General features: G+C 43.9%; 1 protein-coding gene across 1 annotated transcript; it reads left to right on the plus strand.

Moving 5' to 3' along the window:
- Window positions 1-769: 769 nt before the first annotated feature.
- LOC143341775 (zwei Ig domain protein zig-8) lies at window positions 770-26619 on the plus strand. Its single transcript, XM_076764943.1, has 6 exons — window positions 770-2420; window positions 14011-14177; window positions 19185-19395; window positions 21247-21374; window positions 24568-24736; window positions 26179-26619. The coding sequence occupies exons 1-6, from the start codon at window positions 2375-2377 to the stop codon at window positions 26283-26285; spliced, it is 828 nt and encodes a 275-aa protein (XP_076621058.1). The 5' UTR covers window positions 770-2374; the 3' UTR covers window positions 26286-26619.
- Window positions 26620-27369: the final 750 nt, after the last annotated feature.

The raw sequence follows: 27369 nt of genomic DNA on the forward strand, positions 1-27369 counted from the left end.
TTTGAGCCAACAGGGGACAGACACGACGCGTGAAATATAGTCGACGGGGTCAATAAAATTGAAACGCACTTCAGTAGGAAGTTGTTCAACGGTGTTGACGGTTGATTCAATTAAACCTGCGAAACGAGAGTTTCTCACGGCTATTGAAACACTACCTCCGTCAAGGAAATTGCTGGTAGCACTGTTTCTATCGAATCGATAAATAGTATAGTCGCAGGAATCTAACTCGACGTTATAAGTACCATAGCGCTTCCTCGTAATATTTAATTAATCTTCGAGTCGAGGTTGGTTCGAAGTTGGACGATTTTTTGGATGGTCAATAATTATTTGTCCCGTAAGTTAGAAGCGGATTCGCGATGTTTCCGTGGTTCACCGTGGAACAGCAATCACCATTACCGCGTACACGGGGTACGTCGCGAGGAATAGGGACGAAAGCAGGCTGACTGGAAGGGAACCGACAGGCCAGAAGAAGAAGAAGCGGAAGCGGAGAATAGACGAACGAAGTGCAAGACACGGTAAGAAGAAGAAAAAGTACCAAGGTTGAATGCACACTGGCGGCAGAGGAGGAAGAAGGTAGAACCGTCCAAGGAGAAAGGAGGAAAAGGAAAGGGGGTGTGTGTAGATGGGAAAGGGTGGAAGGGCGATGTATAAGCAAGGTAGGGAGACGTTGCACAGGTGATAGCGCACGCGCGCACCGGCACACACGGAAAGAAGGTTTACACGGACGAGGATCGTATAGGTTAGAGGAGCGGAGTCGGAGAGGCTGCACGGGGCGGCTGCGTGCTCGAAGCCCGAGCGGCGCTCGCGCAATGTAGTCCCTCGGCTATCCTTGACGCGGGAGCATCGTCGTTTCGAAAGAGCCGCGACCTTCTCCCGTCGCGCGCGTTCCGTGGAAACGTCCGAGGACCCGCACGCTCCTCCGCATCGGCCAATTCCCCCGCTTCTAATCCCGAAATTCCGCATCCGCGGACCGCGTGGCCGATCGCCTCGCCGCGAGTCCGCTCGCTGCGTTCCCATCGAATCGGACCTACGTGGACATCCGGCCAAAGTCGGATCGAGCGGTGCACGTATCGCCGCGACGCGCCGATTTTACGGAGATATGTGGTGCAGTGACGTAACCGGTGAATTGTGATCCCGTTTACCGAACGATCGATGGGACATGGATGGAACCGTGACGCGGGCACGGTGGTTTACGCGCGTACCGCTTAGTTTACAGTGCGATCGACTACCGTGAACCGTACCGATATCGAAATTTACGCAGATCGACAGCTCCAGGGGACACCAAGACACCGTCGAAGCGATCGCGTTTGGAGTCCAAGTCGGTCAGGAGGTTCTGGCCCGCGCTCCGGAGCGGAACTTCCCATAAAAGGCTCGTAACGCTGCCGGCTGTGGTTCGCGAACGAGACTGCCTGACGTACGGTTATCGCTGGAACTTGGCACGGGCTTCCTTTCGTCGGGAATCGCTGCGAACGGAACGGCCACGGATCCCGGACACCGACGGCACCGCGAAACGTCCCTGAAAAAGGACCGCTTCGTCGACGTTGATCGAACGCTTCCCGTAACTTTCCTGTGCCTGCGACACGCTGCAACCTTTGGATCGAGAAAGTTCACCTCGATCCCTCTCGGGTCCTGCGGGACGTCGAAGCAACGCACAGAGGCGTGCTCGATCGAAGGTGCAATCGATTCCCAGCGACGCGACCGGACAACGAACGATGCATTGCTCGACGATTAGAGAGCGTGAATAGTCCTCGCGGTCGAGGAGAGGCGACTCCCGGAACAATGCAGCGAAGCACAACGACGCACAGCAAGAAAATGCGAGAAAGAATGATCGATGGAACGTCTCGCGCGTTGAGAAAATTACTTTAACGAGTCCCGCCTAATGCATCGCGAACGACTTTGCGGTCGTCAGTGCGGCGAGAGGCGTAAAAGCGTCCACGGCCACCCTTTCTTCTCCTCTTCCTCTTTCTCTCGGTCTCTCTCTCTCGCTATCCGATCACAGACCAGTCGAAACTAACGGCGTACGAGCGCCAAAGAAACACTGCCGCCCGTTAATTGCGTTCGTTAGCACTCGTGTTCCCGTTCGAAGGAAGGAGAAAAAGTGCAACAAAGTTTTGTTCTTTTTAACGTGACCAAGTGATATCGGCGAACGAACGAAACGGAACAGTGTAATCGTGAGATTGTGTTTCGCGACGCGAGTGAAAAACGAGAAACTTTGGAGGTTCGTGGGAGAAATAGGGCCGCGTGAAATGCCAGGTCGTTCGTGAAACTGGAAACCGTACGAGGCTGTTCGACGCAAAGACTAGACGAAACTACGTGCGATGCGTGCGAGATAGTATATGTCAATATGTGAAAGAACCACGCCGAGGAAAAAGCGATGTCTACTTCTCTTCCCGTGCTCGTCTGTTTTATCGTTTCTTTTGGTAAGTCGAAAGTTTGACAGCCGCCTCGTTATCGCGCGATCCGGCGTTTCTCTCCTCGTTGCCAGTAGTTTCTGCAAAGTTCGACGGAAGACGGCAAACTCCACGCGCGCAGGGCAATTGGGAAAATTTGTCGTTACGGCGAAATTGGCCATCGGAGAATCGATCGTCGATCCCCGTCGCGAAATATAGAATTTCCCCCGTAATTAAGAACCAAGACGAATTATATTTGTTTTGTTTGCTACGCGGTCGGTAATCGTTCGACGAACCCGAACGGGATAAGTAATTCTTCTCGGAACTAAGATTCTTTTCGTTTGAATTGCAAATCGATCATTTAGCTCTCCGTTGTTACGGTACCTGTATTATTCATGACATTCCTCTCAATTCCAGCAACACTTTGGCACAACGTTTCACCCCATGCGAGTTAATATATACAGCAGGGTGGAGCTGGTATATCTTTCAGTTTGATTGAATTTGATGAACTCCACCCTGGCGATAGGGAGACTAGAGGGAATCCTCGAACTTGTGCTGCGGCTACACCCAGTCCCGAGGCCAACAACCCTGTATTCCGTTCGCAACCTAATTCGCCAAAAATCATTTCTATCGATGCTTCTCAGACTTCCCATACGAATCGTCGTTTCTCCTCGAAACGTAATACCGCGTAATCGAATTATCGAACGGCGAAGTAATCGTGGTTCGATTTAACGTGCAGTTTCGATACAATCTATTCTCCTCGATATCAGATAATAAAATTACACATAGCTATGCACATCGACGCGTTTTACTTCGTGCAATTTGTTGATAGTTTTAGTCAATTGTTTATTATTTATTGCCATTGGCTCCAACCAGCCAGAACTTATTATATCTTGCCACAAGTAACGTCGAAGATCGCCAAGCGCAAGTAGAAATAACCAGCAATGGTCAGACGCGTCAGTCGAGTCACACTCGGCCGCGCGCATAATCATGAAACGTTTGAACATAATGAAATTATGCATCCAATGGAAGTTCAAAGTAATTTTTAAACATTTTCGTTTCATTGTTTTGCTCAATTATTTCACATTCAACGCAAATACCGCGAAACTCGAATATTAACGGGGTTGGTACATTTCATATTCGCGAGGAGAAAAATAACAGATCCAAAGTCGTGACGTGGTTTCATATTTTCTCGAATCGAGTAGTGAAAGGAATAACGCGAGATCCCCTCGACACGTTTTCCCATAAACACTTTGAACAGTCGGGACATTCTTTTCAATAACGCTCCCATTTGTCACAATACGCTTTTGTGCGATTGTTTAGCTCGTTCTACGAAGGACGGTTTGTGTATTCCGTGTCACGGAAAGGTACAAGGACGACACTGGCACGATTTAACGCACAAATAATTCCCCGCCCGTCTTTAGCCGCGTTTCCTTTTCTTCGCGCACCTGAAGTCGAGATTCTCTCCGGAGGGTTGGTCCCGTGAAAAGTTACAATGATTTTTCTTCCATGGAGAAATAAGCGAGATCCAGCGTAGTCGCGAATCCGAGGAACTCGCTATGATTGTTGCAACTGTATTGTCGGAAGCGCGAATTTACTCGACTGTTTTGCGTTTCCATCGAATCGCACGACTTCACATTTTACTCTTATTTCATCCCTTTTAGCGAGTCCTTTGCGCCGCGTCCACCTAGAATAAACTGGGTCGTGTTTCTGTTCGTTTTCACCGGGGAAACCTCGTCGATCCATTATCGATATAATATTAGTCAAAAATTAAATAAAAATTTTTGATCGTTCTTGCGTCGCGTGAGAATGTTGTTGCTCGTAATAAAAATGGCAAAAGTGCTTTGCTTCGCTCGTCCGCGAAACGTAATACTACAGCCGAGCATATTGTAAACGATATTCAAGAGTCGTGAAGAATGAGTGGGAAAAGAATTGCTTACACTCTTTACACTCTTTATCCGGAACGTATCGTTCCCTGCGTTTAATGGCAACGCTTCTTTGTCGTTACCGTCGAAAAGAAAACGCTCGCGCTCAACCTTGATTCGCTTCTCCGTGCTCAACGACACGAGATTTCACCGTTCCCACACAATGACGGTAAACTCGGAATTAACGTTCTTTACTTACACACGACGCTGGTCTGTCTGCGACCTGCACTTGTCAGGCGATCGTTTTTATGACGAAAACAATTTATTCTAGCCGCGAGATTCGCAGATTCTTGCTCACGACGGGGACAAAATTAAGAAAGTAGTTTTCAACCCTTCGATATTCACCGATGAAGATATATTTACAAACAAGATAATCGAAGGAACATTATATTGGTCTATGGGGATTAAATGTTTCGCGTGGCACAATTGGACCGTATGCTATCGACGGATAATTAACTGGACACAAATATTCTATATTTGTCTCTGAAACCTCATCAATTTATTAGAAAGCGTACCGTATAAAAACGGGCTCAACAATACGACACAAACGTGACAGCTGCCCTGCACAATAAACATGTCAATGCACGTGTTAAATGGGATTGAAAAAAATACATAGGCTCTTCCGTCGTAGTAGATACATGGTTGTGAAATGCCAATGATAATTTTAAACTAGGGAAGACAGCTTATCTGTCACAATGGGGTTCGAAATTTTTGGCTTGACATTTAGAATAGAAATAGTTCTCCGGTTATTAACATTCTGTTTGTTTCTGGATTTAAAAACGAAGGTCGTGCTATTTTTTCATCGCTGAGAACCGTGCCCGATATTTAAGGATTTGTTAAAACCAGAATACTCGATTTATAATGAATTCATATCTTTGTAAAAAGGATGCAACCGTTATATAATTCAATGAAATTTATTTCCTGGAGTTGGAAATAGTCGAGTCATGAAAAGTTAAACGACGAAGATTGAATGTTGGACAGGAAGAATATTCGAGTCCAGAAAATAGGCAAGGAGCATAAACGGAGCAGAAAGGATTCCGAGTGGGTGGTAGCGATAGCGGTGACACAATTCGCGTCTGACGTGGCGGTGATTCGACGTGCACGAGTCATCTTGTTTAATCCAACCGGATTACAAGGACAGTGAAATCGAGCTCACGGATTCACTTTGATCGTCCATCCATAGAACGAGTCGGAGGCACCGAATTGCCGATACAAGCCAGACTACGGTTCGTTTATACGGCAATCGAGCCCGTTCGACGCGCTGTTCGCGTTTATGACGTTGCGCCGTGTGAAACGACGCATCTAATTCCGCCGTCTAGATGCTGCGTGGGTGTTCACCGACGGATTTCCCTGTCACGGTTCACCACCTGACCTGCCCGGTTCAAGATTCGTCCGGACAAAGTGCCGCGTTAACGAAAATAATGATCCTCCCCGTCATCCCTGTTCGGTTCAGAAGCTCCTGGATTAAAGTATCCGGCGAGCTCCACGCGATCGATCGAAAATACCGATTTGCCGGGGATCAAGTCTATCTAGGCCGCGATGTTTCCTTCGATTACGCTTGTCCGCTATTAAGGTACACGAGGCATTCGTTTCGAAACGCTATACATACCTAAATTATCTCGAAAACAATTACCCAACCTTTAACCCCTGGCTCGTTACAAGTTCTTGATGACACGCTTCACAATCATGAGGCTACTTACTCATCGTCAAGTCTTATCTATTAAAATCAACATATTTTTACATTCACGAGGTATTCGTAAAACAAATCTATTCTTTCTCGTGGCCATTTCTTCTACGAACAAATTTAAGCAAAATTAAATAGTACACCATTGAAAAATTATTTGAAATTAAATCGTACATCGAGGGATTAAACAACTCGGGAAAGAACAAAACGATCTAGTATAATAGACGCGGTTACATAAATCCTGTAAAATCCGAAACCTATAAAATCGAGAGTCTACTGGATATATTATTGTCGACGTTATTCACGCATACGACGATCAGTGTTTAATTCGCGTTATTACTAATGCACTGGGAACCGAACTCGAAGTATACAAAGTGGGCGCAGATTGTTTGCAAAACTTCAGAATCGATTTAACGTTAACTGGTATTTGTTACGCGTTTCGTGCTCGTGTTTCAAAGCGTATCGCGTTCTTGTTTCGCGCAAATAAAGTAAACGTAGTCGAAAGAAAATTGGCTTTTATACGGTATTGTAAAAGAAGGAATATTCACGCTGGGAACGCGAAGTATAAAAGGTATCAGAATCTCCGTGGAAGACAGCAATATTATGTTGGGCAGCATTATTGTCGCGCGTAGCAATGTTGAAATATTTTCCGAGTCACGGCGTAAGAAGACACTAGGCTTTTCAGTCTGTGCGGAACGTATTTCCCTTCGAGGTACAAGAAATTCGATTTATATGCGTCCTGACTGCGGTAAGATGAACCTCGCAAAATGGATCTAAGCTCGACACAGGGCAAGTGATTTAAAAAATAGAACTCGGTGAAGGAAACTTTCGCGAAGAAAACTCTCGTCAGCGGTTCGAAAATCTGTTTCGCTTCAGACTTATTTAACTCCTCCGTTGGAAGTATTAGTATTAATAAATCGATCGCTCGATGTCACGCGTGTCCTGCGAATCCAAGTGGTTAATTGTTCTCCGCGTCTTACTTTCATAAGCTTCATTTATCACTACGTGGCAATTTTGCGTCCGGATCGAACGAGAGATAAGAAAATACCGAAAAATTTATAACGCGTAGACGCAGTCTGCATTATAACGCGAAACATTTCCGAGGTATTGCTCGTTCGTTCGAGAAAATGGATCGGATAGTTCTTGTACACTTTCCATCTATCTGATCATTTTCAATTGCTCCCATCGATTGCTACAAAAGTTTTCACGAGCGTTGACTATACCAACACCTTATCTGATTCCCTGAATCGAGCCGCAGATGTGCGCGGTAGCGAATGCTGCAAACGGGGAAACTTTTCCAACTTTGATGCTCCAAGTACATCGTACAGACAATACGTAAACGACAATCGAATCCACGATGATCGATGCGACGTTTAAAATGTCGTTTGTGCACGAACGGGCTTATGGCGAGCTCGACGACGATTCTTCATCGAGGTAATTTATAATTAAATACCATCGAGAAAGTTGACCCACCCTTCGTTCGAGAAAAATCTACGTTTCGGAATCTATAAAAGAAAAATTTCATTTAATACGCTTATCTATTTAGATCGACAATTACTGAAGTGGTTACGAGGTCACGAGACTCTAGCGTCGCAGCTAATGCAACTGTCTCGTGACCTCATAACTTCAATGATCGTCGGCGAACATTGTGGTATATGTCTGCTAACACGACTGCATCTAAACAGCTTGAATGAATTTCAGTGACACTTTCTATTTAACTTCTACGTGTATTCTCGTCACCGATGTCCGACTATATTTCGAGTGGAATCAGTCGATAGACTTTACCCCTTGTGCATTTTTTCCCGTGTGTTTGAAGTCGAACCTAACAATACGTATCTCGATTATAGATTTTACAATAAACCTATATTATAAATTGAATCAACAACAATACCTTCGGTCGGTTATGCAATATCTAGTCGGCGTATGGGAGGAATAATCGCGAGCCTCGTTTCATTGTTGAACCGTGCACGTATGTAGGTCGTTTAGGATTCATCAGGAGTATCCCGTCTCTCTGCTCGGAGGCAATCAAACGATCAATGGGAACGTCAATTTTGTGGCTAATTAAACATCGCAGTTAATAGGAGAAACGGAAGAAAAAGGGACAAAGGGAGTGTAAGGTAGAGGAGTGGATGCAACTTGACTTAGCCAGCAGTCGGGTAATGGAAACGTGGACGGGACGGGGATGGAACGAAATAGGATTTTGCGGTGAGCAACCAAACCAGTCAGGTGCCCTCATTGTCGGAAAGAGTAGCCTTTCGGTAGTTGGCTGTGACGGACAAGCACCAAGCCACCGAACGCCGGAATAATTATAAAGCTAGCGCAAAGTCATCCACTTTGCCAACGAGCATTCCGAAGGTTCTTCGAAACTTCGTAGACAGGGATGACAGGGATGTGACATCTTATGTGCCAGTAAAGAGAAAATCCGCGTCACCGTGTCCCCGGGAACCTTGTCCACCTTGGAACTTATCTGGCTCTTTACCAGTTACTTATTCAACCATCCTGGAACTTTGAATTTTTTTCATTACGAGCAAAGTTTCGAAAGAAAGTCGGTCGCGTCAGTGATATGGGGATTCTACGAATCGTTCCCTGTTGCGGACCTCCTCTCCATAGTTACGATTATTTCCCTCGCAACTTGAAAACTATTTCGAACAATATGGAGGTCGCTTCTGTATATCGCGAACAAGTTTTCGCGTTAAGCCAAGTTTTAAAGCAGAAACGGGGTAATAATTTCGCTCGGGAGGTAAAAATGGGAGGAAAAGTTCAATCCGAAGCTATTAGCCGTAAGACGTAAAGAGGCTGGGAGAAAAGTCGAGTGGAAGATCGAGAGGAGTGCGTTTTGCTACGATCGGGACACGATTACTTGATCGCCCGAGTCCATTAAGCAACTACTTACACCATACTCGTTGTTTTTCCTTCTTTTAATAGCATTGAAAGTAGAATAGTCGTTTACTAGATATCTATTGTACGTCAAAACTGTCCCATAAAGTTACTCGAACGTTCCTTCGATTATACCGAAGGTGCAATTATTGTTGGCCGTGTACGCGTATCCGCCGGCGGAAGAGCATTCTTCTGAAAAAGTTAATTATGGTGATCGCGGAAATATTTCGATAAAATTCCGGAAGAAGCAAGGAACGCATTCAAACGAGAGAACGGGAGGAACAAAGATGGATTAGCAGATTCGAGCGCAAAATTAATTTCCGGCCCAGCCGCCGGATCATAGATTATCCGATACTCGCTGCGAACTTATTTGACCCCTTTTTGCCGGAAAAAGCTGTAGAGTACAACCCGACGGCAGTCGAACTTTCAGCTATTCGACGAAGAAAAATCCGACGAAATGAATAGCGTTCTCTTTTGAAAAAAATAGACTTTATTTTCGACTCGAAATGAATTTTCGCTGTCTAGGCTTCCCCGATAAAAAATACCGATTTATTTCAATATTTCCAAATATTTATTCCAAAATAAATCACTATACCTCGCTTTTTATTTACCTATATTCGGCCAAAAATACGAGTGAGCAGATATAGAGTCGTCCACGTCGAGTTTAGCGAAAGATTAATTCTTAAGGATCCAGATTTCCGGGCGTGCTTCCGCTTTCAACCCATTCGCGATTGAGAATCCTCGAAACGAAGTGCACCGAAAAGCTGGCTAAATTGGCCGACGAAAGAATGCCAGACGGAAATATTTTCTAGACAACGGGTCTGCGCAATTTTGTCACTCCGGTGAGTCGCTGTGAATTTCGTGAAAAGTCGAGACACGTCGCGGTGAAAATTCAACCTTAGCGTTCCGGGGCGAAATTAATTTTCGTCGAAGTACGACTGGCGAAGTCGTGGTTGCGCTACTTGCGGTGCTCTTAGCCAGCTCGTCTTAATTCTCGTATGCCCGCTCGAAGGTTTAAGAGTCCACGGAACCGGAGATCTTTAAATTTCCCCACGAGGAACGAGCTAGCCCCGGAAAACGTTTCCTCCCTCCGAGCAACATACGTTCCTAAATGCACCGGGGGAATTCGTTTCCTTCCAAAGCGACACGTTTACGAACTCGATTTTAATTACAGCGAGAGCCACCGACACGCACTTGGCCCGTGGAAACGATTTGTATTATACTTCTCGCAATAATACGATGAGAATAAATCTAGAGAGTGTATCACTCATTTGGGAAACAGCTACGTTATTTTTATTCGTCTTCGAGCATCGATATTAAGATAAAACTTGGGAAAATTGAAAATTTATAAATATCTTAGTCTCTGGGGTTCAGAACATCATTCGTTCGATCGTTGTCACTGCCGTTCCGAAGTAACACATTTATCTTCCTTTAAAGATTCACAATACGCTAGTTCTTCTCTACCCGGCCGTAAATAGAGCATAACTTTTCTTCTAGCTCAGGTTTCAGATTCCGCCATTGTCCGTGTCGATGTTCCTGTTTTATACGATATACTCCTTCCCGCGATATATCATTGTGCAGTGTTCAACATTTATCATCGCTCGCAGACGACGAACTTCTCGGTCGGTTCGCGTGAAACCTAAATAAAATAAAGCTATCTAATGATCGTTCCTTCCGCGAAAACTGCAAAAGTATTTTTATCTATTGTTTTTGCCTCTAATTAAATTATTAATCGAAGTTTCGTTCCAGCATCGTACCTGCGTTGTAATTATAATTCTAAAAAGCGCGGTAAACGAATTTGCATGATATAAAAACGTACCGCAACTTTTCCCCGATATTAAAAACTTCAACGACTTCAAATTTCCGTGCAAAAATATTTTCCGATAAAAACTTAAAACATTAAAAACCCGGTCGGCTATACGAAGAAAAATAACAGCGTCATTTTGGTCGAACGAACCCGATTAAATACAAAATACTTTTGAAAATGGAAGCAACGATGTATAAAAAATTTGTATATTTCATGTTCTTTGTATTCTTCGCTTATGTCTAGCTTTCCCGTAAAATTCAAATCAATTTTGACCATTGTCGGGGTATTCGATTCAAATGTTACCTCGCGAAAGTAATTCGTGCTCGTTCATTTTTCCCCCCCGTTTTAAATGGTTTTTTTCTAGGAACCCATTTAATTGAAATTCGTTCGATCACTATCCGACGTTCGTAATATTTATATTTGTGATATTTTCCATTTTACGTAAGGCTCGAAGAGACTTGCAAGGTTATTTTTGCTGCTTAAACTCTCCGTTGAACGTCATTAGTATTAAATTTACAATTCGAAAAGAATACTAAATAAGAGACGCATTGCTCGAAAGTCGATGGCAACGCGTACGTATCGTTTCGCTTGCGTGGTCGCGCCATAAAATTCGAAGACCGGGGAGAACGGTTATTCGATATGCAACGGAACCGAGAGGAGAAGAAGAAAATCAATGTGTGGGTAGGAAGAGTGGACGTGTATCTTGGGTGGTGCTTAGGGCGAACTCGTCTTAACCACTTCTGTACTGGAAAGCTCCGAAGCGTAGTCTACGAGCGCATGGTCTAGTAAACTAACGAAAGAGAATTTCCCACTAGGAAAGTGCTTCTCCGCACGCGGATGATTCTGAAGAGCAATCGCAAGGAAAAAGCTCGACCCGGCATTCTTGTCCGCGTTTCAACTTCGCTCGCGTTGATCCCGGGGCTTTAAACGCGCCTCTCGATTCCCGCTTTGAACCTCTGATCGGATTTCGGCGATCGAATCCGCGATTACGCCGCCTGTTCTTTTCCCGAAAACAAATGGATCCCCGCTGAATTCGCGCTACCCGGCCAGCTAAATCCCACTTCGGTTTATTTGAATTTCTGTTCGCTCGTTCCTATCGATTAAACGTTCGTTCCGCGGAACGATCTCGTTGTTGCGAGACGTTGTTAAGAACGTAAACGAGACTCGTTCGGCGATCGAACGGCCAAACCGAGCCGACGAATTTTCGTCTCGCGATCCTCCTGGCCAGGGAACGTTTCCCTGGTTTTCGTTCCCCGCGACCGTTTACGTTTTATCCTCGATAAGATAATAACGAATTTACAATTCAATGCGGCCGGCCGTGCTCCGCGGCGGCAATTGTTCGTGAAATGCACGCAAATAAATACCGAACGCGAACCCGAGTCGAAATAATAAAATGCGTACGAAACGATTGCTTGCGTTCTTCCGTCGTATAATTCAAAGAGAGCAATTTAGGGACGGGTAAATGGCGCGGAGAGAGAAGGGGAGTCGATCATTCGTGAACAATGGCACTCTATGGATGTTATTCCGCTAGAATAGGAGCAAAATAGCTCGATGGTCCCCAAACTGTCGGTCGCGTTACACGCTGTTACCCTCGCCGAGCTGCCTCCTACACGTCCTGATTCGCGATCGACCGACGATGCGTGTTTTAGTGCCTCCAAAAATAGCCGGAAATTTTTCAACAACACGGTACAACTTCTCCGCGCTAAAGTATTTCACGATTTAGCCAACCAACAGCGATTATCGCTAGAATTGTTGACTAAATTAATTATAATCGTACGAGAGTGTTGGACGACAACGATATCTAAACAAATGAATTTTTTTTGTGTATGTGTGATAGAGGCACACGGAATGACGTCAAAATTATCGATCTGTGATATTGCGGTTTTTATTTTTCTTTTAAACTCCGTGTCAATTAAAAGTTTTATATATTACTGCTTACGCGAAAATCCACTGGTATTGTATCGTTAATAAAGAAAGTTCAACAGAGGGATACGCGATTGCAAACCAAACTGTTCCATCTAGTCTTTCTTTTTTACCAATATAAACTTACGCTCGTACATTAACTCTGACTCATATTTCAGGTAACGCTCCTATAGAATGTAAAGTGCTAAATAACAATTCGTGTCTCTAATTGATATCAAAGCAATTCCGAAGGCGATTTCTCAGTTGTATTAATAAAATTAATTATTCATCCCTGATTAATGAGCACTCGTACAAGCAACGCGCGGCGAATATATTATTCCAACGATTATTTAAAGCAAACAGGTACACAAATCATTTACTCGACTCGTTTGAAATTCGAATAAAAACTTAATTAAACGTGACAAAAGGAACGGAAACAAGTATTATCGAATAGTCCGGTGGAAACGCAGCGACGTGGAATTAATCTTAGCGATATCTGTATAGAATCGTTCGAAATTTATACGATAAAAAAATTGGGCCAAAGCTTTCGATCCCCCGGAACGAAATTTAACTCGCAGAAATATGTTGCTGTTCGAAACTAATGTTGGGAAACTCTTTAAACAATCTACAAACTCGTTGTTAGAAAAATATGCAATGTAGCGAAGCAGCGGTGTATCTTCCGCGGCGAATACTAGACTAGTGAATTGCTTGTGAAAAAATTTAACCACCGAAACGTTTACGTAGTTACGGAATTTGCGACGATCGCGGAGCGCGTAATTTGTGGGTATTTGCGAAATAACTACGCAATATTTCTACAAATACGAGCGTATCAGGGTAACGTGGCGACCAGCGCCCGCGACGCATACTGAAACAGATTACGTATCCTTTCGCAGAGAATGGTCCATCTGGAACGGCAATAAAAGAACAAAAATAATTCCAAACGAACGCGGTTGATACTCGTTACGGGTGTATTCAATATTTCACACGCGATGTACCGCCAGTTTTATGTTGTCGCGTCCCGTCCAAATGAAAAATTACGCTCGGTGAAGGAACGAAGATTGTACAGAGAAAATCACCGACATTTCGAACAACGCCAAAGAACAATTTCTACGTGGATACGAAATAGCAAAGGAGTTCATGCAAACCTTGGAGACGTTTCCCAAGTTTCTTCGATCTAATACGCGTCCACAAAGTTTTTTTAACGTCGCGAGGATGTCCGCCAGTCGACGTATTTTAATTTCTTTGAAAGTTTGTAGTTTCTGCACCCCATAGGTTCAGACTTTACGCGAGCTCTCTAGAGATCGTTTAACTGAATAGCAGTTGGCTCGAGATTATTTCATTTCTGACTTCCCTGCTCTGCCCGTTTTCCTTATTTTATTTCAAGACACGATTCGCCGTTCTAATCGTTAATCTGTTAATTTTTAGGTGGTATAGCGTCATGTCTACGAAATTTTCGAACCGACTTTCTGGAGGAATGGCCGACTCCTGGAACAGGACCCCATTTCGACACCACCATGCAGTCAAACTTCACCGGTCTGGTGGGGAAAACTGTGCATCTGGTATGCAAAGTGAAAAACCTGGGAAATCGAACGGTGAGTTTCTAAAGATTTTCACCTCTTTCGCCTGATCTCTAAACTGTGTAAATCGTGACTTCGACGAAAAGGTACGAACCGCAGTATAAATGGTGCCAGGAGAAAATAATGAATTTAAGTATGGTAAAATTTCGATATAATAATAATCGTCTCGTAACGGTGAAATTTAGTATGCATAAATCTGTTAAATAGACAATTTGGTTTGGTTTCTTGGACGGCGTGCAGATTTAAAAAATTCAATCGATTTCAGTCGTTCCATTATTAAACGATCGTTTTGCACGATAGCTGAGGACGGTGGCTCGAAGGGAAATAAATAGATCTCGTAGATGGCGCGCCTCGGACTCTCTTCGAGAACATCAGTCTACGCAGTATCGTTCTCTCGCTGGCTCCTGAATATTTAAAACGTCGAGTTCGTTTGTACGCGGATAAGGCATTCGAGTCTCAAAGAGAAGCTCGATAGTCAATGCATTTTAATGGGAATGCTTGAGACAATAACCGATAGAACGAACCAGCACGGTATCAAAGATTAAAACCCCGAAAAGGCAAGCGATCGATGGGTCACAGAATTTTAAATAAATAACGGAGGACGATACACTAGATTTCTCTATTAGCGAATACAATTTTTGTTAGTTTTGTCGTTGAAAAGCCCATTATGTTCTTCGTAGATCGAATACGTTAAGTCTCGCAAAGTTTACCAGACACTCGACGCGAGAACTTTAGTCTCGACTGAACGCACGATCGGCGAAACCTAACGATAATCGTGGCAAAGCGTGCTACAGTTTTCGTAATACCGTTAATCCTCTGGAGATTAAAAGGGATACGTCGTACGGGAACGGGAGGTAGGACTAGCGCGAAACGGAAGTTCGCTATCGAAGCGAGAGAATACGTTCGCGCGAGAAACGGAGGAACAGCGTGTGTGGAATCCACGAGGAGACGAGTTTCTAGATTTCCGCTCGATACCGGTCGCTCCGTAATCCCTATTTAGAGCGTCGCTCGATCGCGAGCGTAGATTTAACCGTTCATCTATTGTGACGCATATTGCGTTTGTCACGATTATAAACGCTCGTTGGAAGCTGAAACAGTCGCCAGCTTTCAAAGGCGAAGATACATGATCACGGCGTGTTTAACCAGAGCAGCTAAGAACCGGCTGTTAATACACCGACGATGATAATGGCGGTCTTCATTAGTAAGCATACAGAGACCGCAAGCTAATCAACAGCAGTTTGACTTTGGCTCAGAGCTTCTCAATGGAAGGAATTACAATAGCCCTGGCACGGTCTTACCCGATTCTTGCGGTTAATATCGCTCGCGATCCTGATTTTATCTGGTATAAATATAAATAATTAATTTCGTTTCCTTGTTTTAGAAACACTCGTGTTGGCAAACTCATTAACACGCGTGTTCCCTTGCTTAACCCGTTTGCATTGTTGGCGTATCATAAAAGAAAGAATAAAATATTTCCATACGAAGTTCCGTTCTCGAGTAAATCGTGCTTCAACGAGACCCAAGTAGAAAGAGTCGATATAATGGTCAGACGCGCCAGCCAAATAGCACGCCACTTGTACTTTGGCACAATATAGCAATTAACCGTGGTCAAATGAATAGACAAACTTTGTTTCCTACTATTTTGCACATCCATAATGTTTATAGATTATATGATTTACGTATTGCAATGCATTTTCACCCGTTTAATAGATTAATATTTGCAAAACGCGCGTCAAACGCGTTCCCCGCCTCGGTGTTTGGGATAAATGTCACGTAAACTTTACATATTTGTAAAACTCTTAATATTCGTTATTTATTATCTGCTCTTTCCCTCTCCCTCCCACGCGGCTGATGTATGAATTCTCCGCTATCTCGCCAAAGCGGTTTTATTTTTGCCGCCTTGTACCGCGCGGTATTAAAACACACGTGTTTACAATTTACACACGCCTCTGCACACGCTCGCACAATTAACTCCCGATATTCGTGTTTCGTAATATTCGTGCGACACGACTGCGCAAACGTCGGTTAGAATATCGGTAAATTTATGAACAAACGAGACTAGTTAAATCTAGCAGAAGCATCAGAGAACTGTCTTTTATTTTTGGTTAAAGATGCTTTTTCCCGTTCCAAAAGCAAAGTTCCAAACATTCGCGACTGTGTTCCCACGTCATTGTTCAAAGTGCAGCCGTGGCACGATGTCCAGGAAGAAAGCGCTCGAGATCATTACACCGTTCCATGGTTCTCGGATAACAGGAAAGTGCAAGCAACACGAGCTCGAGCTGTACACACAAGTTTGGCAGACATACACGGCCATAGTAGGCGTAACCCAGTCTCCTTTATCCGGACAAAGATCACAGAGAGTCCTTATTTTCTCGAGACCTGTTCTCCCGTTTCCTTTGCCGATCCCATTTTTCCTTCTGTCCTCGTTCACGGTAAGATCCTGTAATCCCTGCGAGCGTCAATGGAAGCGGCAGTCGAAAGACGAGCGCCTATCAGCGACATTCTTCGTGCAAACAACGACGTACCAACGGCCTCGATAAACGTATTTACGAACGATTCGTACGTTCTTCGAAACGACTTGGACCGTAGAATAATTGCTTTATAAAATCAACTTATAGAAATAACGGACGAGGGATACGTGGACGACGGATCTGGGTCGCTCGCATTCCGGGAATAAATGTCGTGTCTAATTATTTTTTTCTCTCCCGCGCGTGTAAGGAAAGTGGAGCATACTTGAAATACCGGTTTGTTTAAGGCGAATAAAAAAATTACTATGTGCCTGCGAAATCAAGCAGCTTCTGTCTCGTACGTATCTTTTTAAATTTAAAAAGAGGTATCAAGATGACCCAATTCGAATGCTGCCTTGCCTCCGTATACTAAGGCGAGCGAACAGCTAACAGCGACTTTCGTACATTCGTTCGAGAAGGTGTTGAAACTGTGAATATCGAGAGATACGAGAATCTAGGAGAGTAGGACGATTTATTAAAAAAGAGAAATTGAAACAAGTTCGGCTGTCGAAGTCGTAATCTTTACGGTACTAACTCGAGGTTGCCCGTACGTTGCCACCCCTCTTAAACTCTCCTTTGAAAGTTTTTCAGACTCTGGAAAAAATAAGATTCCAGACGCGACAAAACGCCGGAGCAGTAATCGTTGCGAGTGCACGAGCTTTAGAAAGCGCTCGACTTGCACGAGTACACTTTATTCGGATCCCGATTTTAAACAACTATTCTAAACGACCGTGGTCGTCAGATTCCCACGGAATGCGGGTTCCATGGACTTCAATTTATCGGTATGCAACAGTTGTCGATTCCTGGTGGCGTCAGCGAATGGTCCTTACGTAAATCCGAAAGCACTTGTAAATAAATCTCGGCGCGCGAGCTATTTAACGCATCCATGGTAATTCGAGGGAAATTAAAGGACGCGTGAAGGGGGATCGTAGGAGGAGAGTAATTCGGGGAACGCCGGGAACCGCGAAATTCGCTCGGAGCCATTCGTGGACACTTGGCTCTCGTCGCTGGCTGGGCTTCGCTTCACTCGCGCGCACATAAATGCACCATCGCGCTATGCAACGCGCTCGGTGCATGGAAAGCGCCGCGCACGATCACGCGAGCTGCATAGATTTCGGTTGAATTTCACCAAACAATGCCGCGACTAATGCCGATGACACACCGGTGTCATCTCGAGAACTCGCAGGCTGCCGCAGCTGCCAGGTTCGCGCCCGGCTAGGACAATACCGAATCTCCATGGTGACGTCACACTCGCCTCTCGAGTGGAGCAACGCGACGCCCAGCGACGCGACGGCAGCGTTACGGAAAATTGGTTTATGCGACGATGCGCCCGTGAAACGAAATACCCTCGAAAAGACCCTTCGCGCCATCACGACCGCTCCTACGCTCGGACGTTTGCGCTTTAATCCCAAGATCCCGACCAATCCAACGACAAACGTTCAGGAATCCTGCCCCGTCCGTTTCTCACGATCGCACGAAACTACTCGAAATAATCGAACGAACGCTTCCGTCCGCGTAAAACATTGTTCCGCCAAAATTGGAATTTTATGACGGAGCAAACAGCTAATCGGTACAAAAGAGCGTTTCTTGCTCGAACGTTTAACCCTTCGAGTTCTATTTTATCGTCCTGTGAGAAAATTGAGTCGTTCGAAAGTAATACCGGGGATAGTTCTGCCACTACGTTCCCCGTTTATTTTATAACTGACGTTGAGTGTCATTCTCTGGCGAGTCATTCTCGAACCTCCTTGATCCGGAGATCACGAACGTGCACCCTTTGGCACATAGCTACCAGGGCGTTATTGGACTCGAAATAACTAACAGAGTCATAAACGTACGGGAGACCCCGAAGGATACAAGGAAGCTGTCTCTCGAGTCCTTCTTCATAGAGTCTAAGACAACTTCCTCAGGAACTGTTTTTTATAAATTACAATATCCAGTTGCTTTTTTCGAAACGCTATAAATTCGATCGTGTGCGATAATTTTGTCACCGTGGCGCATCCCTATGAAGAAATCAAATAAACGATTTCGACGATTATCATCGGAACGGTCTCGATCGCCCTTTGAGCGACAATTAAGGTCAATCGAATGTAAATGTAACTCACAGAGAACGCAACACTCCATGGAATTACGTTCACAGTTCATTGATATTGTCGACAGATTATTGATTTAAATACGCGCGAGGCTCGTCCAATTGACCTCGGAATTAACAGGACGGTGGCCGCGATTTGGGTATCAAGTTTTTATACGTCGGTTCCATCCAGAGGAATTTGTTCCAGCGAATCTGACCTATTTTTACCCACGATCGACAACATTCGTGAATGAAAGGAATACGCCTACGCTCTGACATTTTATTTCTATCGCGGATCGTTTGCTAAGATGAATTATTCGACTCTTAAATGTCAACGAAGCAGCAAACAACACGACTGATTTTAGGAATATAATATCGTTGTTTCACAGTCTTATTTATTGGACATTTTCTGAGAGTATCGTGCGAAACGTTTTTATTTTGTCGCAGGTATCCTGGGTGAGGCATCGAGACATACACCTATTAACGGTGGGTCGTTACACTTATACGAGCGACCAGCGTTTCGAAGCTCTGCACTATCCGCACACCGAAGAATGGACGCTGAGGATACGATATCCCCAGCGCAAGGATTCTGGGATTTATGAGTGCCAAATATCAACGACACCACCTATAGGTCATCCTGTTTATCTAACGATAGTTGGTAAGTATTCCAAAACTTATGGCACGTACTACCCAAGATTCATTGCAGTCGTAAAGACCGATGGTGGAACCTTAACCTTTGCACTCGAATACATCGGGTGCAACGTAGAATCAGTATACTCGACTTTCGACAAATTAATTACCGTCCCGTGATGACTGTCGCTTAGTTATTGCGGAAAATTGCACAACTCTCGAAGGCATTTGTTTACAGAAAATCGCGATCATTATTCGCGTCGAAAGTTGTCACGTGGCTCGAAGTTATCATAAATATCGAAACGCCGCGATATGTGCAGTCGAGTTCGAAGCCAATATTTGGCCAATTTAATGAACGGTACATTATGCGGGTATATTATTCCGATAATTTCGCGTCGCTCGTCTTTTGCAAGTAATAAAATCGTCGGGTCGTTTGAAAGGGGAAGATTTTGTAAAAGGTATTCCGAAACGTTACAAGATGGATTTGACGCGAAAAATTGAAACGACGCGTTAAAAAAAAAAAAAATAAAGAAGAAGATGGGCGGAAAGGTGTACGGGCGTATCCGTGATCAATGTGTTTGAAACTCGGTTCGAGATAGGTGTACATACAGTCGCGCAGTGGAACCGCGTGAAAGGGGTTAATCGAGGATACGTACGAAATCCATGCAAAGACTTCATACGAGTGTACAAAGCAGGTGAAACCAGGCCGTCTGCAAGCTCATATATCCTCGCAGGTATACCATTAATGACTGCTCTGAAACCTAACCGAGCCGCACTATTAAATGAGAGGATCTTATCACACCGACTTGACCTGAAAACGTTACCTAACGCTCGCCTCCATATTTCGCCTCGCGATAAAAATATCGGCCATTTATATAATATAATATCACGTCGTGCCGTTTCAACTATCTATTATATTGCCATTTCAGTTCCTTTCCATTATGAACGTATCACCGATACGTTCCACGAGTTATACAAGGTGTTCTTAACTCGACAACTGGGATGGACCAGTCAAGGGTCCATTTATATTTATATCGTATTACTCGGTGTACGTATATGACATTTTTTTAATCCTCGGAACGATGAAAAGTGCAGTCACGTACGCAAGATTTATTTTAATAACCGGGATTGAGCGGAATCGGTTATGAGTTAAAAGGCTCTCGTTACGGACGCTTCGTCTGGATCGCGCGAATATCTCTCATGGAGCATTTGATCTGAATTTTCTGTGAATAGAAGAACATTTTAATTAATTGATGTTACCGGGGAACGAAACCGCGGTAAATCGAGGGCATTAATATCTGGTATTCGAAGAGAATCGATGAAATCCAAATAATAATTTCGGACTAAGTGGATCCTCGACTAATTAAAGCGATTTTGACCGAGTCATGGCTAATTTAAAAGGCTTTAAATTGCAATCTACGTAAATGCATCATCGAATACAACCATTCGCGGCCATTAGAAAATGGAGCGTATTAGAAAGCTGAAATTTTTTACACGGGCTTGCCTCTTGATTGACAACTCGAGCTGTTTAGCGTATTAGTAGCTCATTTCTGACTACATTTATAGCCGACCAACCACTCGTACGTCGTCTTTACTCGCACAATGATCGATACAAAGTTTTACGAAACTTATTTTCTACTCTGTACCCGTTACAGGTCGGGCGATCAATCATTATGCGAGAGGTTACACGCGCGGCAGTTCCTTCATAGTTGCAGGCCAAGTAATAATGCATAAATAAACACATGTCTTTGCTATAAAATGCTCGTAATCACAGTACCAGATATTGAGATTAATATTTCGTTTTATAAGCCGAGCAATATTTCAAAACGTGTTGGAATTTTACCATAGAATCATTTAAATGTATGAAATTCTGTTTCAGAGCCGATTACCATTATAATCGGGGCGCCCGATCTGTTTGTCAACAAGGGCAGCACCATTAACCTGACTTGCGTTGTTAAATACGCTCCAGAACCGCCGCCCATGATGAACTGGAGCCACAACACACAGGCGAGTATAACGTTGGTTTTTGCTCGTGTAAATAATATTCCGGTAATCAAACATTCAAGAGCAATTTTCTTTTTAGTTCGTGTTTTACGTCGCATCGACCTTCGAGTCATTAGCGACGACTTGGTACTGGGTTCACACTTTTTTTGATGTGGTTATACAGAGTGTTCGGCCACCCCTGGAAAAAATTTGAATAGGAGATTCTAGGGGCCAAAATAAGACGAAAATCAAGAATACCAATTTGTTGATGGAGGCTTCGTTAAGAAGTTCTTAACAACCAAATTCAAAAATTTCAAATCATTCTGGAAAAATTATATTTGGATGCGGGGGTCGATTACAATCATTTTTGGTGAACAGACATACCCCCGAAATCCTATTAACTTTCTAGAAAAAAATTCGAGAAGGTGTGAAACTTTTCGTCAAAATTAAAAAATTTCAAATCGTTCTAAAAAAATTATTTTTGATTGCAGTGATCAATTATAATCATTTTTGGTCAATAGACATACCCTCGAAATCCTAACCATTTTCGAGAAAAAAATTCATTACCGAAAATTTCATGTCTGACCATCCATTGATACGTTTCACTGAAATTTCATGCGAATGTTTAAAACATCATAACTTCTGAACGGATTGGACGATTTTAATGTTTAAAAAAGCAAACTACGCGTATTTTGATGGAGAATATGTACAAATCGCAAAAATATTCGAAAAGTTGGTCCTTGACCCCGCAAAATGAGAAAAACCCCATAAAAATGGTCCAATTTTCAAACAGCCATAATTCCTACAATAGTGAATATATTTCAATGAAACTTTTTTCTGAAGTAAAGCTGATGGGTACCTACAAAACAGTATTAGACAACTTTTCTGTAGGGCGTCAAGCGAAATTATTAAAAATGAAAAAGGAATTTTTAAGAAAAATCGACAGGTGCCTAAATTTTTCGGCGAAAAAAAAATATTTTAAATCGCTCTGAAAAAATTATTTTCGGTTGCAGTGATCAATTATAATCATTTTTGGTCAATAGACATACCCTCGAAATCCTACCCACTTTCGAGAAAAAAATTCAGTTATGGCGGAACTTTAAACGTTAATAATTTTTTAACAAACTCTCCATTAACAAATTGGTATTCTTGATTTTCGTCTTATTTTGGCCTCTAGAATCTCCCATTAAAATTTTTCCCAGGGGTGGCCGAATACCCTGTATTGTGTGATAGATGTTGATTTCTTTGAGATATTTCAGGGTATTTTCTATATGTTTCTGTGCCATCAATACTATGGGTGTCTTTGGACGTTGTAACTTCTACATTCATACAGTAGATGGTTGATGGTTCGAGTTTTTTCATTAGGCACTCGTGTGTGAGTTTACAGTGTCCTGTTCGTAGCTCAAAGAGCAATCGTTGAAGACGTTAGCACCTTTATCCAGAAACATCTCCATTTTTCTGTATATTTTCCACGGATGCGTGGGATTCTGAAATCCTCGAAATCTCGAATATCGTCATCGTACTCGAATTCCCCCAGATTCCAGCACCTTTTGGGTATGTAACGCGATAATATAATATGAGGCATATAGTTAATGCCACGGGTAACCGAACATTCGCCGTTCATTTTACGTTTTCGCGAGTTTCTTTGTGCTCGGTCAAAGGGATCGCGCGGAGGGAAGCGCGGCTCGCATGCACCGTAGCTATCTTTTTACCATTCTTTTCACGAACCTTGAAGCAAAATACCTTTTGTCTTGGTACACGGGAACGGTATTACACGACGGAGTGAGAATCCGACGGTCTGGGGCCGCAGTTTCCACGGGAATATGAGAAAGCAGACGCGGCAGCTTTGAGGAAATGATTGCGCGAACCAGAAGTCGGATGTACCTGGGGATCCAATATTGTTTCTTTTTAACTGCGCGCACGCCACGGGCGAAACGTGTAATCCATACTTATCGCGCGAAACACGAACGTTTCAGCCGTAACGCAAAAATATAGGGAACGTTACGCTGACAATCTGCAAAATTTTCGAACGATTCACGAATTATCCTCTGCACCATCAAAAGTCGTCGTCGTTGCGCGATGAGAATCTCTCGCAATGTCTTACTATAAAAAAAACAAGGTATTTCTTTAAACGCGGTACACTCGACAACTCCTGTCGAGCTGTTGCTTACCCGTTTGGGTAGTCAGCGTAAATCAAGTTTTTATCCGGACCATTGTAAATTGTATTCCACCTTTGTAGAGAAGAGTCGCCTGTTCTACGCCTGTATAATACGCGTCTATCTAATTTATACTAATATAGCGCTGTTCTGTCTCGATTTACAAGATTCTCGTTGCAAAGTCCGATAGAATTTGTAACCGACAAGCGAATGCAATTCTTTTCGAGCGCGTAGAAGCAATCCAGACCTAATCCCGGAAAGAAATGGATCCCATTTCGATTCTGTTCCTCTTAATGGCTTCGGTTCTTACTTTTTGGAAGTGGTTGCCTATCGTGTACCGTGCTTCTCGCGAGAGTTTCGTCTCGCCATACGTACAAAAGGATCGAAACGAGCCGGAACGTTCTCTTGCAAATAACGTGCGATCGTTACGATCCGTGCAATCTGATTGTCGAAAATATTTTCGTTGCTTCGGTGGTGCAAGTTCTCCACCTAAAAGTAAGCGATCGCGATGAATGAAATTTTTTCGTAGCTTCGAGTTTCTCGTCCGCGGTGGTCTCGACCGCTTTAACGACACCTCCCGCAACCTGATACGTTTCTACACACGATGAGATTTATACCGTCCAGACCTTTGTCTCGCGTGCACTCCGCTTTACAGCAGGAAAACTGAAACCCCGATGGAGGTGTAAAGTGTGTGTCGAAACAAAAGAAACGAAAGGAAACCAACCGGGACTATTAAAAACGTCTCCGCGTTGTTCCAAAATTTGGTGTTTATTACAAAGATAAGAGTTCGTCGCTTCACTCTCGGTTAGAACGGATCTCTGAGATTTATCTTCTTATAACAAAGATGAAACTCTACAGTTAAATATTGTCGTTTAAAATAATACGATCCATGACCCTACAATTCCAATAAACACCGTTTAAATAAATCTGAGAACCCATAGAATGGCGTGTTGAACCGTCGTCGGACAATCGGTGGCCCAAAGTCGAGATCTCGGAGGATTTTGGTCGCGCGAATCCTGGCAAACGGGATCGCGTAAAGGTAATTTTATCTGTTCGTGCAGGTAATTAATTTCGACTCGCCGCGAGGCGGTATCAGCCTGGTGACCGAGAAAGGCCCCGAAACGACCAGCCGTTTAATGATCCAGAAAGCGGTACCGAGCGACTCCGGGATCTATACCTGCCAGCCGAGCAACGCGAATCCCAGCAGCATCAAGGTGCACGTTGTCAACGGTAAGCGATGCGGAATATTTCTCGTCGCGTTCGTTGAAAAGACCGGAACCAGCCGATGGCCGTCGACGCTGATTGATCTACCGATAAATATTTTAGCGCGTTTCTTCTTCCAAGACAGAGCGTCGCGCGAGCGTGGCCTAGAACCGACGCCTGGCGCAATCGATCTGCTAGTCTCCGCTCGTATAAATTCCCTGAAAGCCGACGTCGAGCGGATTTGACGCGCGGGATTGACACGGTTTACCAATTTCAATGGCGCGCCCGATATCCATGAATCAAACGGTGAAGTCTCGTGTGGTTAACTCAAGTTTCGCGTTTCTCTGCAAAGGTCGCGTCACTCACGATGCATAATGGCCAGCCGGTGTTCCTTTTCAAATTCGTACACAGCCGTAACGTCGAAACCGTGCCTTGTTGCGCGAATACGCATTCTTTCGCGACGTACCTTCCAACGAAACACCCCGGGGGGCCAGTTTTTCCTTTCGCGCGTTCGCTGATGGATCAAACTGTTTTTTCGCTTCGAGCGCGGATGAAACGACAATTGATATCTTTTTACTGGAAGAACGGATGAAATTCCGATCGAAGAATGCGACAATAGGTGTAAAAATATTTGTCAAAATAGGATACGAATAGAGTGGGACGCGTGCGTTAATCAAGGTACATCTGTTAAATCTTTCTACGATTTTTCGAGCGTTCTCTCGATTATTCCCATACTTTAACGAGTCCTACTCGTGATGAAGATTTTGGTCCAAACCTGAATATCACGAGCCAGACTCGCGGACAGCAAATCACGATCCTTATAATCTCTGTTACAAAGCAGTTTATCATCAATCTGGTCTGTTTACCGCGCGATGACGCCTACTGTTTGAGCCCGGATTTCGTCCAGCTAAATGCCACAGGAATGGGTTAATTGTGTTTAGGAACGCGGAACGGTAACGAAGTAAAATAATACGGGTTTGCTTAACGCACGGCGTCATCGATAACAGAGTGAGGAAAAGAACGTCGAAATAATTGTTTCGCCTTCGCCGTGTAAATTATTACGGCGCGCCTTATCACGGGTTGAAAGCGGACGCGTGGGTTTAACGATAATTCGAAATAAGTTAAGCCGAGTTTCCGGTATGTTATTTATCAACTTCAAGCGCTAATTGCTCGGTACAATGGCCGCCTATACGGCCTTACCTGACGCGAATGCAGATCGATGCGACACGTCGTGCACGACGGTGATTTATCACCGTCATCGTGCTGACTGATCCGCTCGCGAACGTCTGTTTGATCGTTCTTTCTCTTAATTGTTCGAACCGTTGCACCGGTATCGCGTTCCATTCAAGTTCGGACACGACCTGTTACGGAATTTAAAAAGAGAACGAAAGAAGAACCCCCTAGGCAAAAGACAAATCGATCTGTACGAATCTAAAAAGTTTCGTTAGAGGAAAACGTTTCTGTTGCAGAAGAGCACCCGGCCGCGATGCACCACGGAGAAGGAAGTTCGTCGTACGCCCGTACACGGCCAATGTGTTTTATAATTTTATTAATAGTTAACGTAATATTTATATAACGGGGGAATAAAAAGAAAAAAAAAGAAGTGGAAACCGAAGGGGAAGGAGAAACACTCGCGCGACACGATAATAGATCGCGATTTCGGTGAATCGCATCGCCTACGATCGTTAACGTTTTTTGGGTAAATATTTGTGCAGGGTAAAACCGAATATTACCTACGTTTACATTGAATTTCCGTGACCAAAAGAGTTTTCGAATATCAGCACGGCACAATAATCGGTAAGAGCGTAGTATTTTGTTAAGATATATCATCAAGAACGAATAACTTACGACGTCAAAAAATTTATTGTATTATTTGTAAATAAATTTATTGTATGTACATATCAATAAAACGATTGTCTTTATCTTACGGTTACTTTTCCGGTTGGTTGCCGCTGGGAATCGATCGCTCGACAAAAATTAATTTCGTACCCCTTTATACGCTGGTTTCGTTTTACCCCAGTTTAACGATTCGATGTCGACGAATGCGATCGCATTTCGCAATGGGGGAACGATTATTATGTTTCAGGAATTTCCACTATATATATATTTATTTTTTTTTTTGTCAGTACGGCTCCGAAAAATGTTTGCCCATTGATTTCCGTCGCGCTTCGAGCGACGAAATATTTTCTCTGAAACGCTCGGCCGCCGAAAAAAAAAAAAATTATACTCCGAAATACGTATAACGTAGTTCCGTATGCATAAAGCGTTACCTCGATGCACTATTTGTTTCCGTCGCGCCGCGAACGATATAAAAGACTTCGCACGAAAAGTGGATTCTCCTCTTCAGCTCCCGCGAGCACATTCAGCCCTCAGTATTTTCTAGCCAGGAACTTGCCGAAAGAAACGTCGACGCAGCGACGGCACCGGCTAATGACAGCGTTAATTACTTCGTCTATCTTGCGCCCATTAATTACACCACGGTGCAACTGACTTTTCCCGGGAAGCTACGTGCTCGCGACGCCGACCGCCGCGGAACCGGTTAAATACGACCAGCCCCGAATATTCTCGACCTGCAACAAACTCGACCGAGAATAGAATACAATTTTCCATTCCTCGGTTAACGCGCGATGAAGGAGTTCGTCGACCTGAAAATAACGCGA

The sequence above is a fragment of the Colletes latitarsis genome, chromosome 1, assembly GCF_051014445.1.
Source record: "Colletes latitarsis isolate SP2378_abdomen chromosome 1, iyColLati1, whole genome shotgun sequence".
Taxonomy (NCBI): domain Eukaryota; kingdom Metazoa; phylum Arthropoda; class Insecta; order Hymenoptera; family Colletidae; genus Colletes; species Colletes latitarsis.

Excerpts from the sequence above, each read along its gene's own strand:
- LOC143341775 (XM_076764943.1), top strand. The coding sequence starts at position 2,375 with ATGTCTACTTCTCTTCCCGTGCTCGTCTGTTTTATCGTTTCTTTTG. Across the intron at positions 19,396-21,246 it reads TGTTTATCTAACGATAGTTG|AGCCGATTACCATTATAATC; the intron begins GTAAGTATTCCA and ends ATTCTGTTTCAG. Across the intron at positions 24,737-26,178 it reads CAAGGTGCACGTTGTCAACG|AAGAGCACCCGGCCGCGATG; the intron begins GTAAGCGATGCG and ends TTTCTGTTGCAG.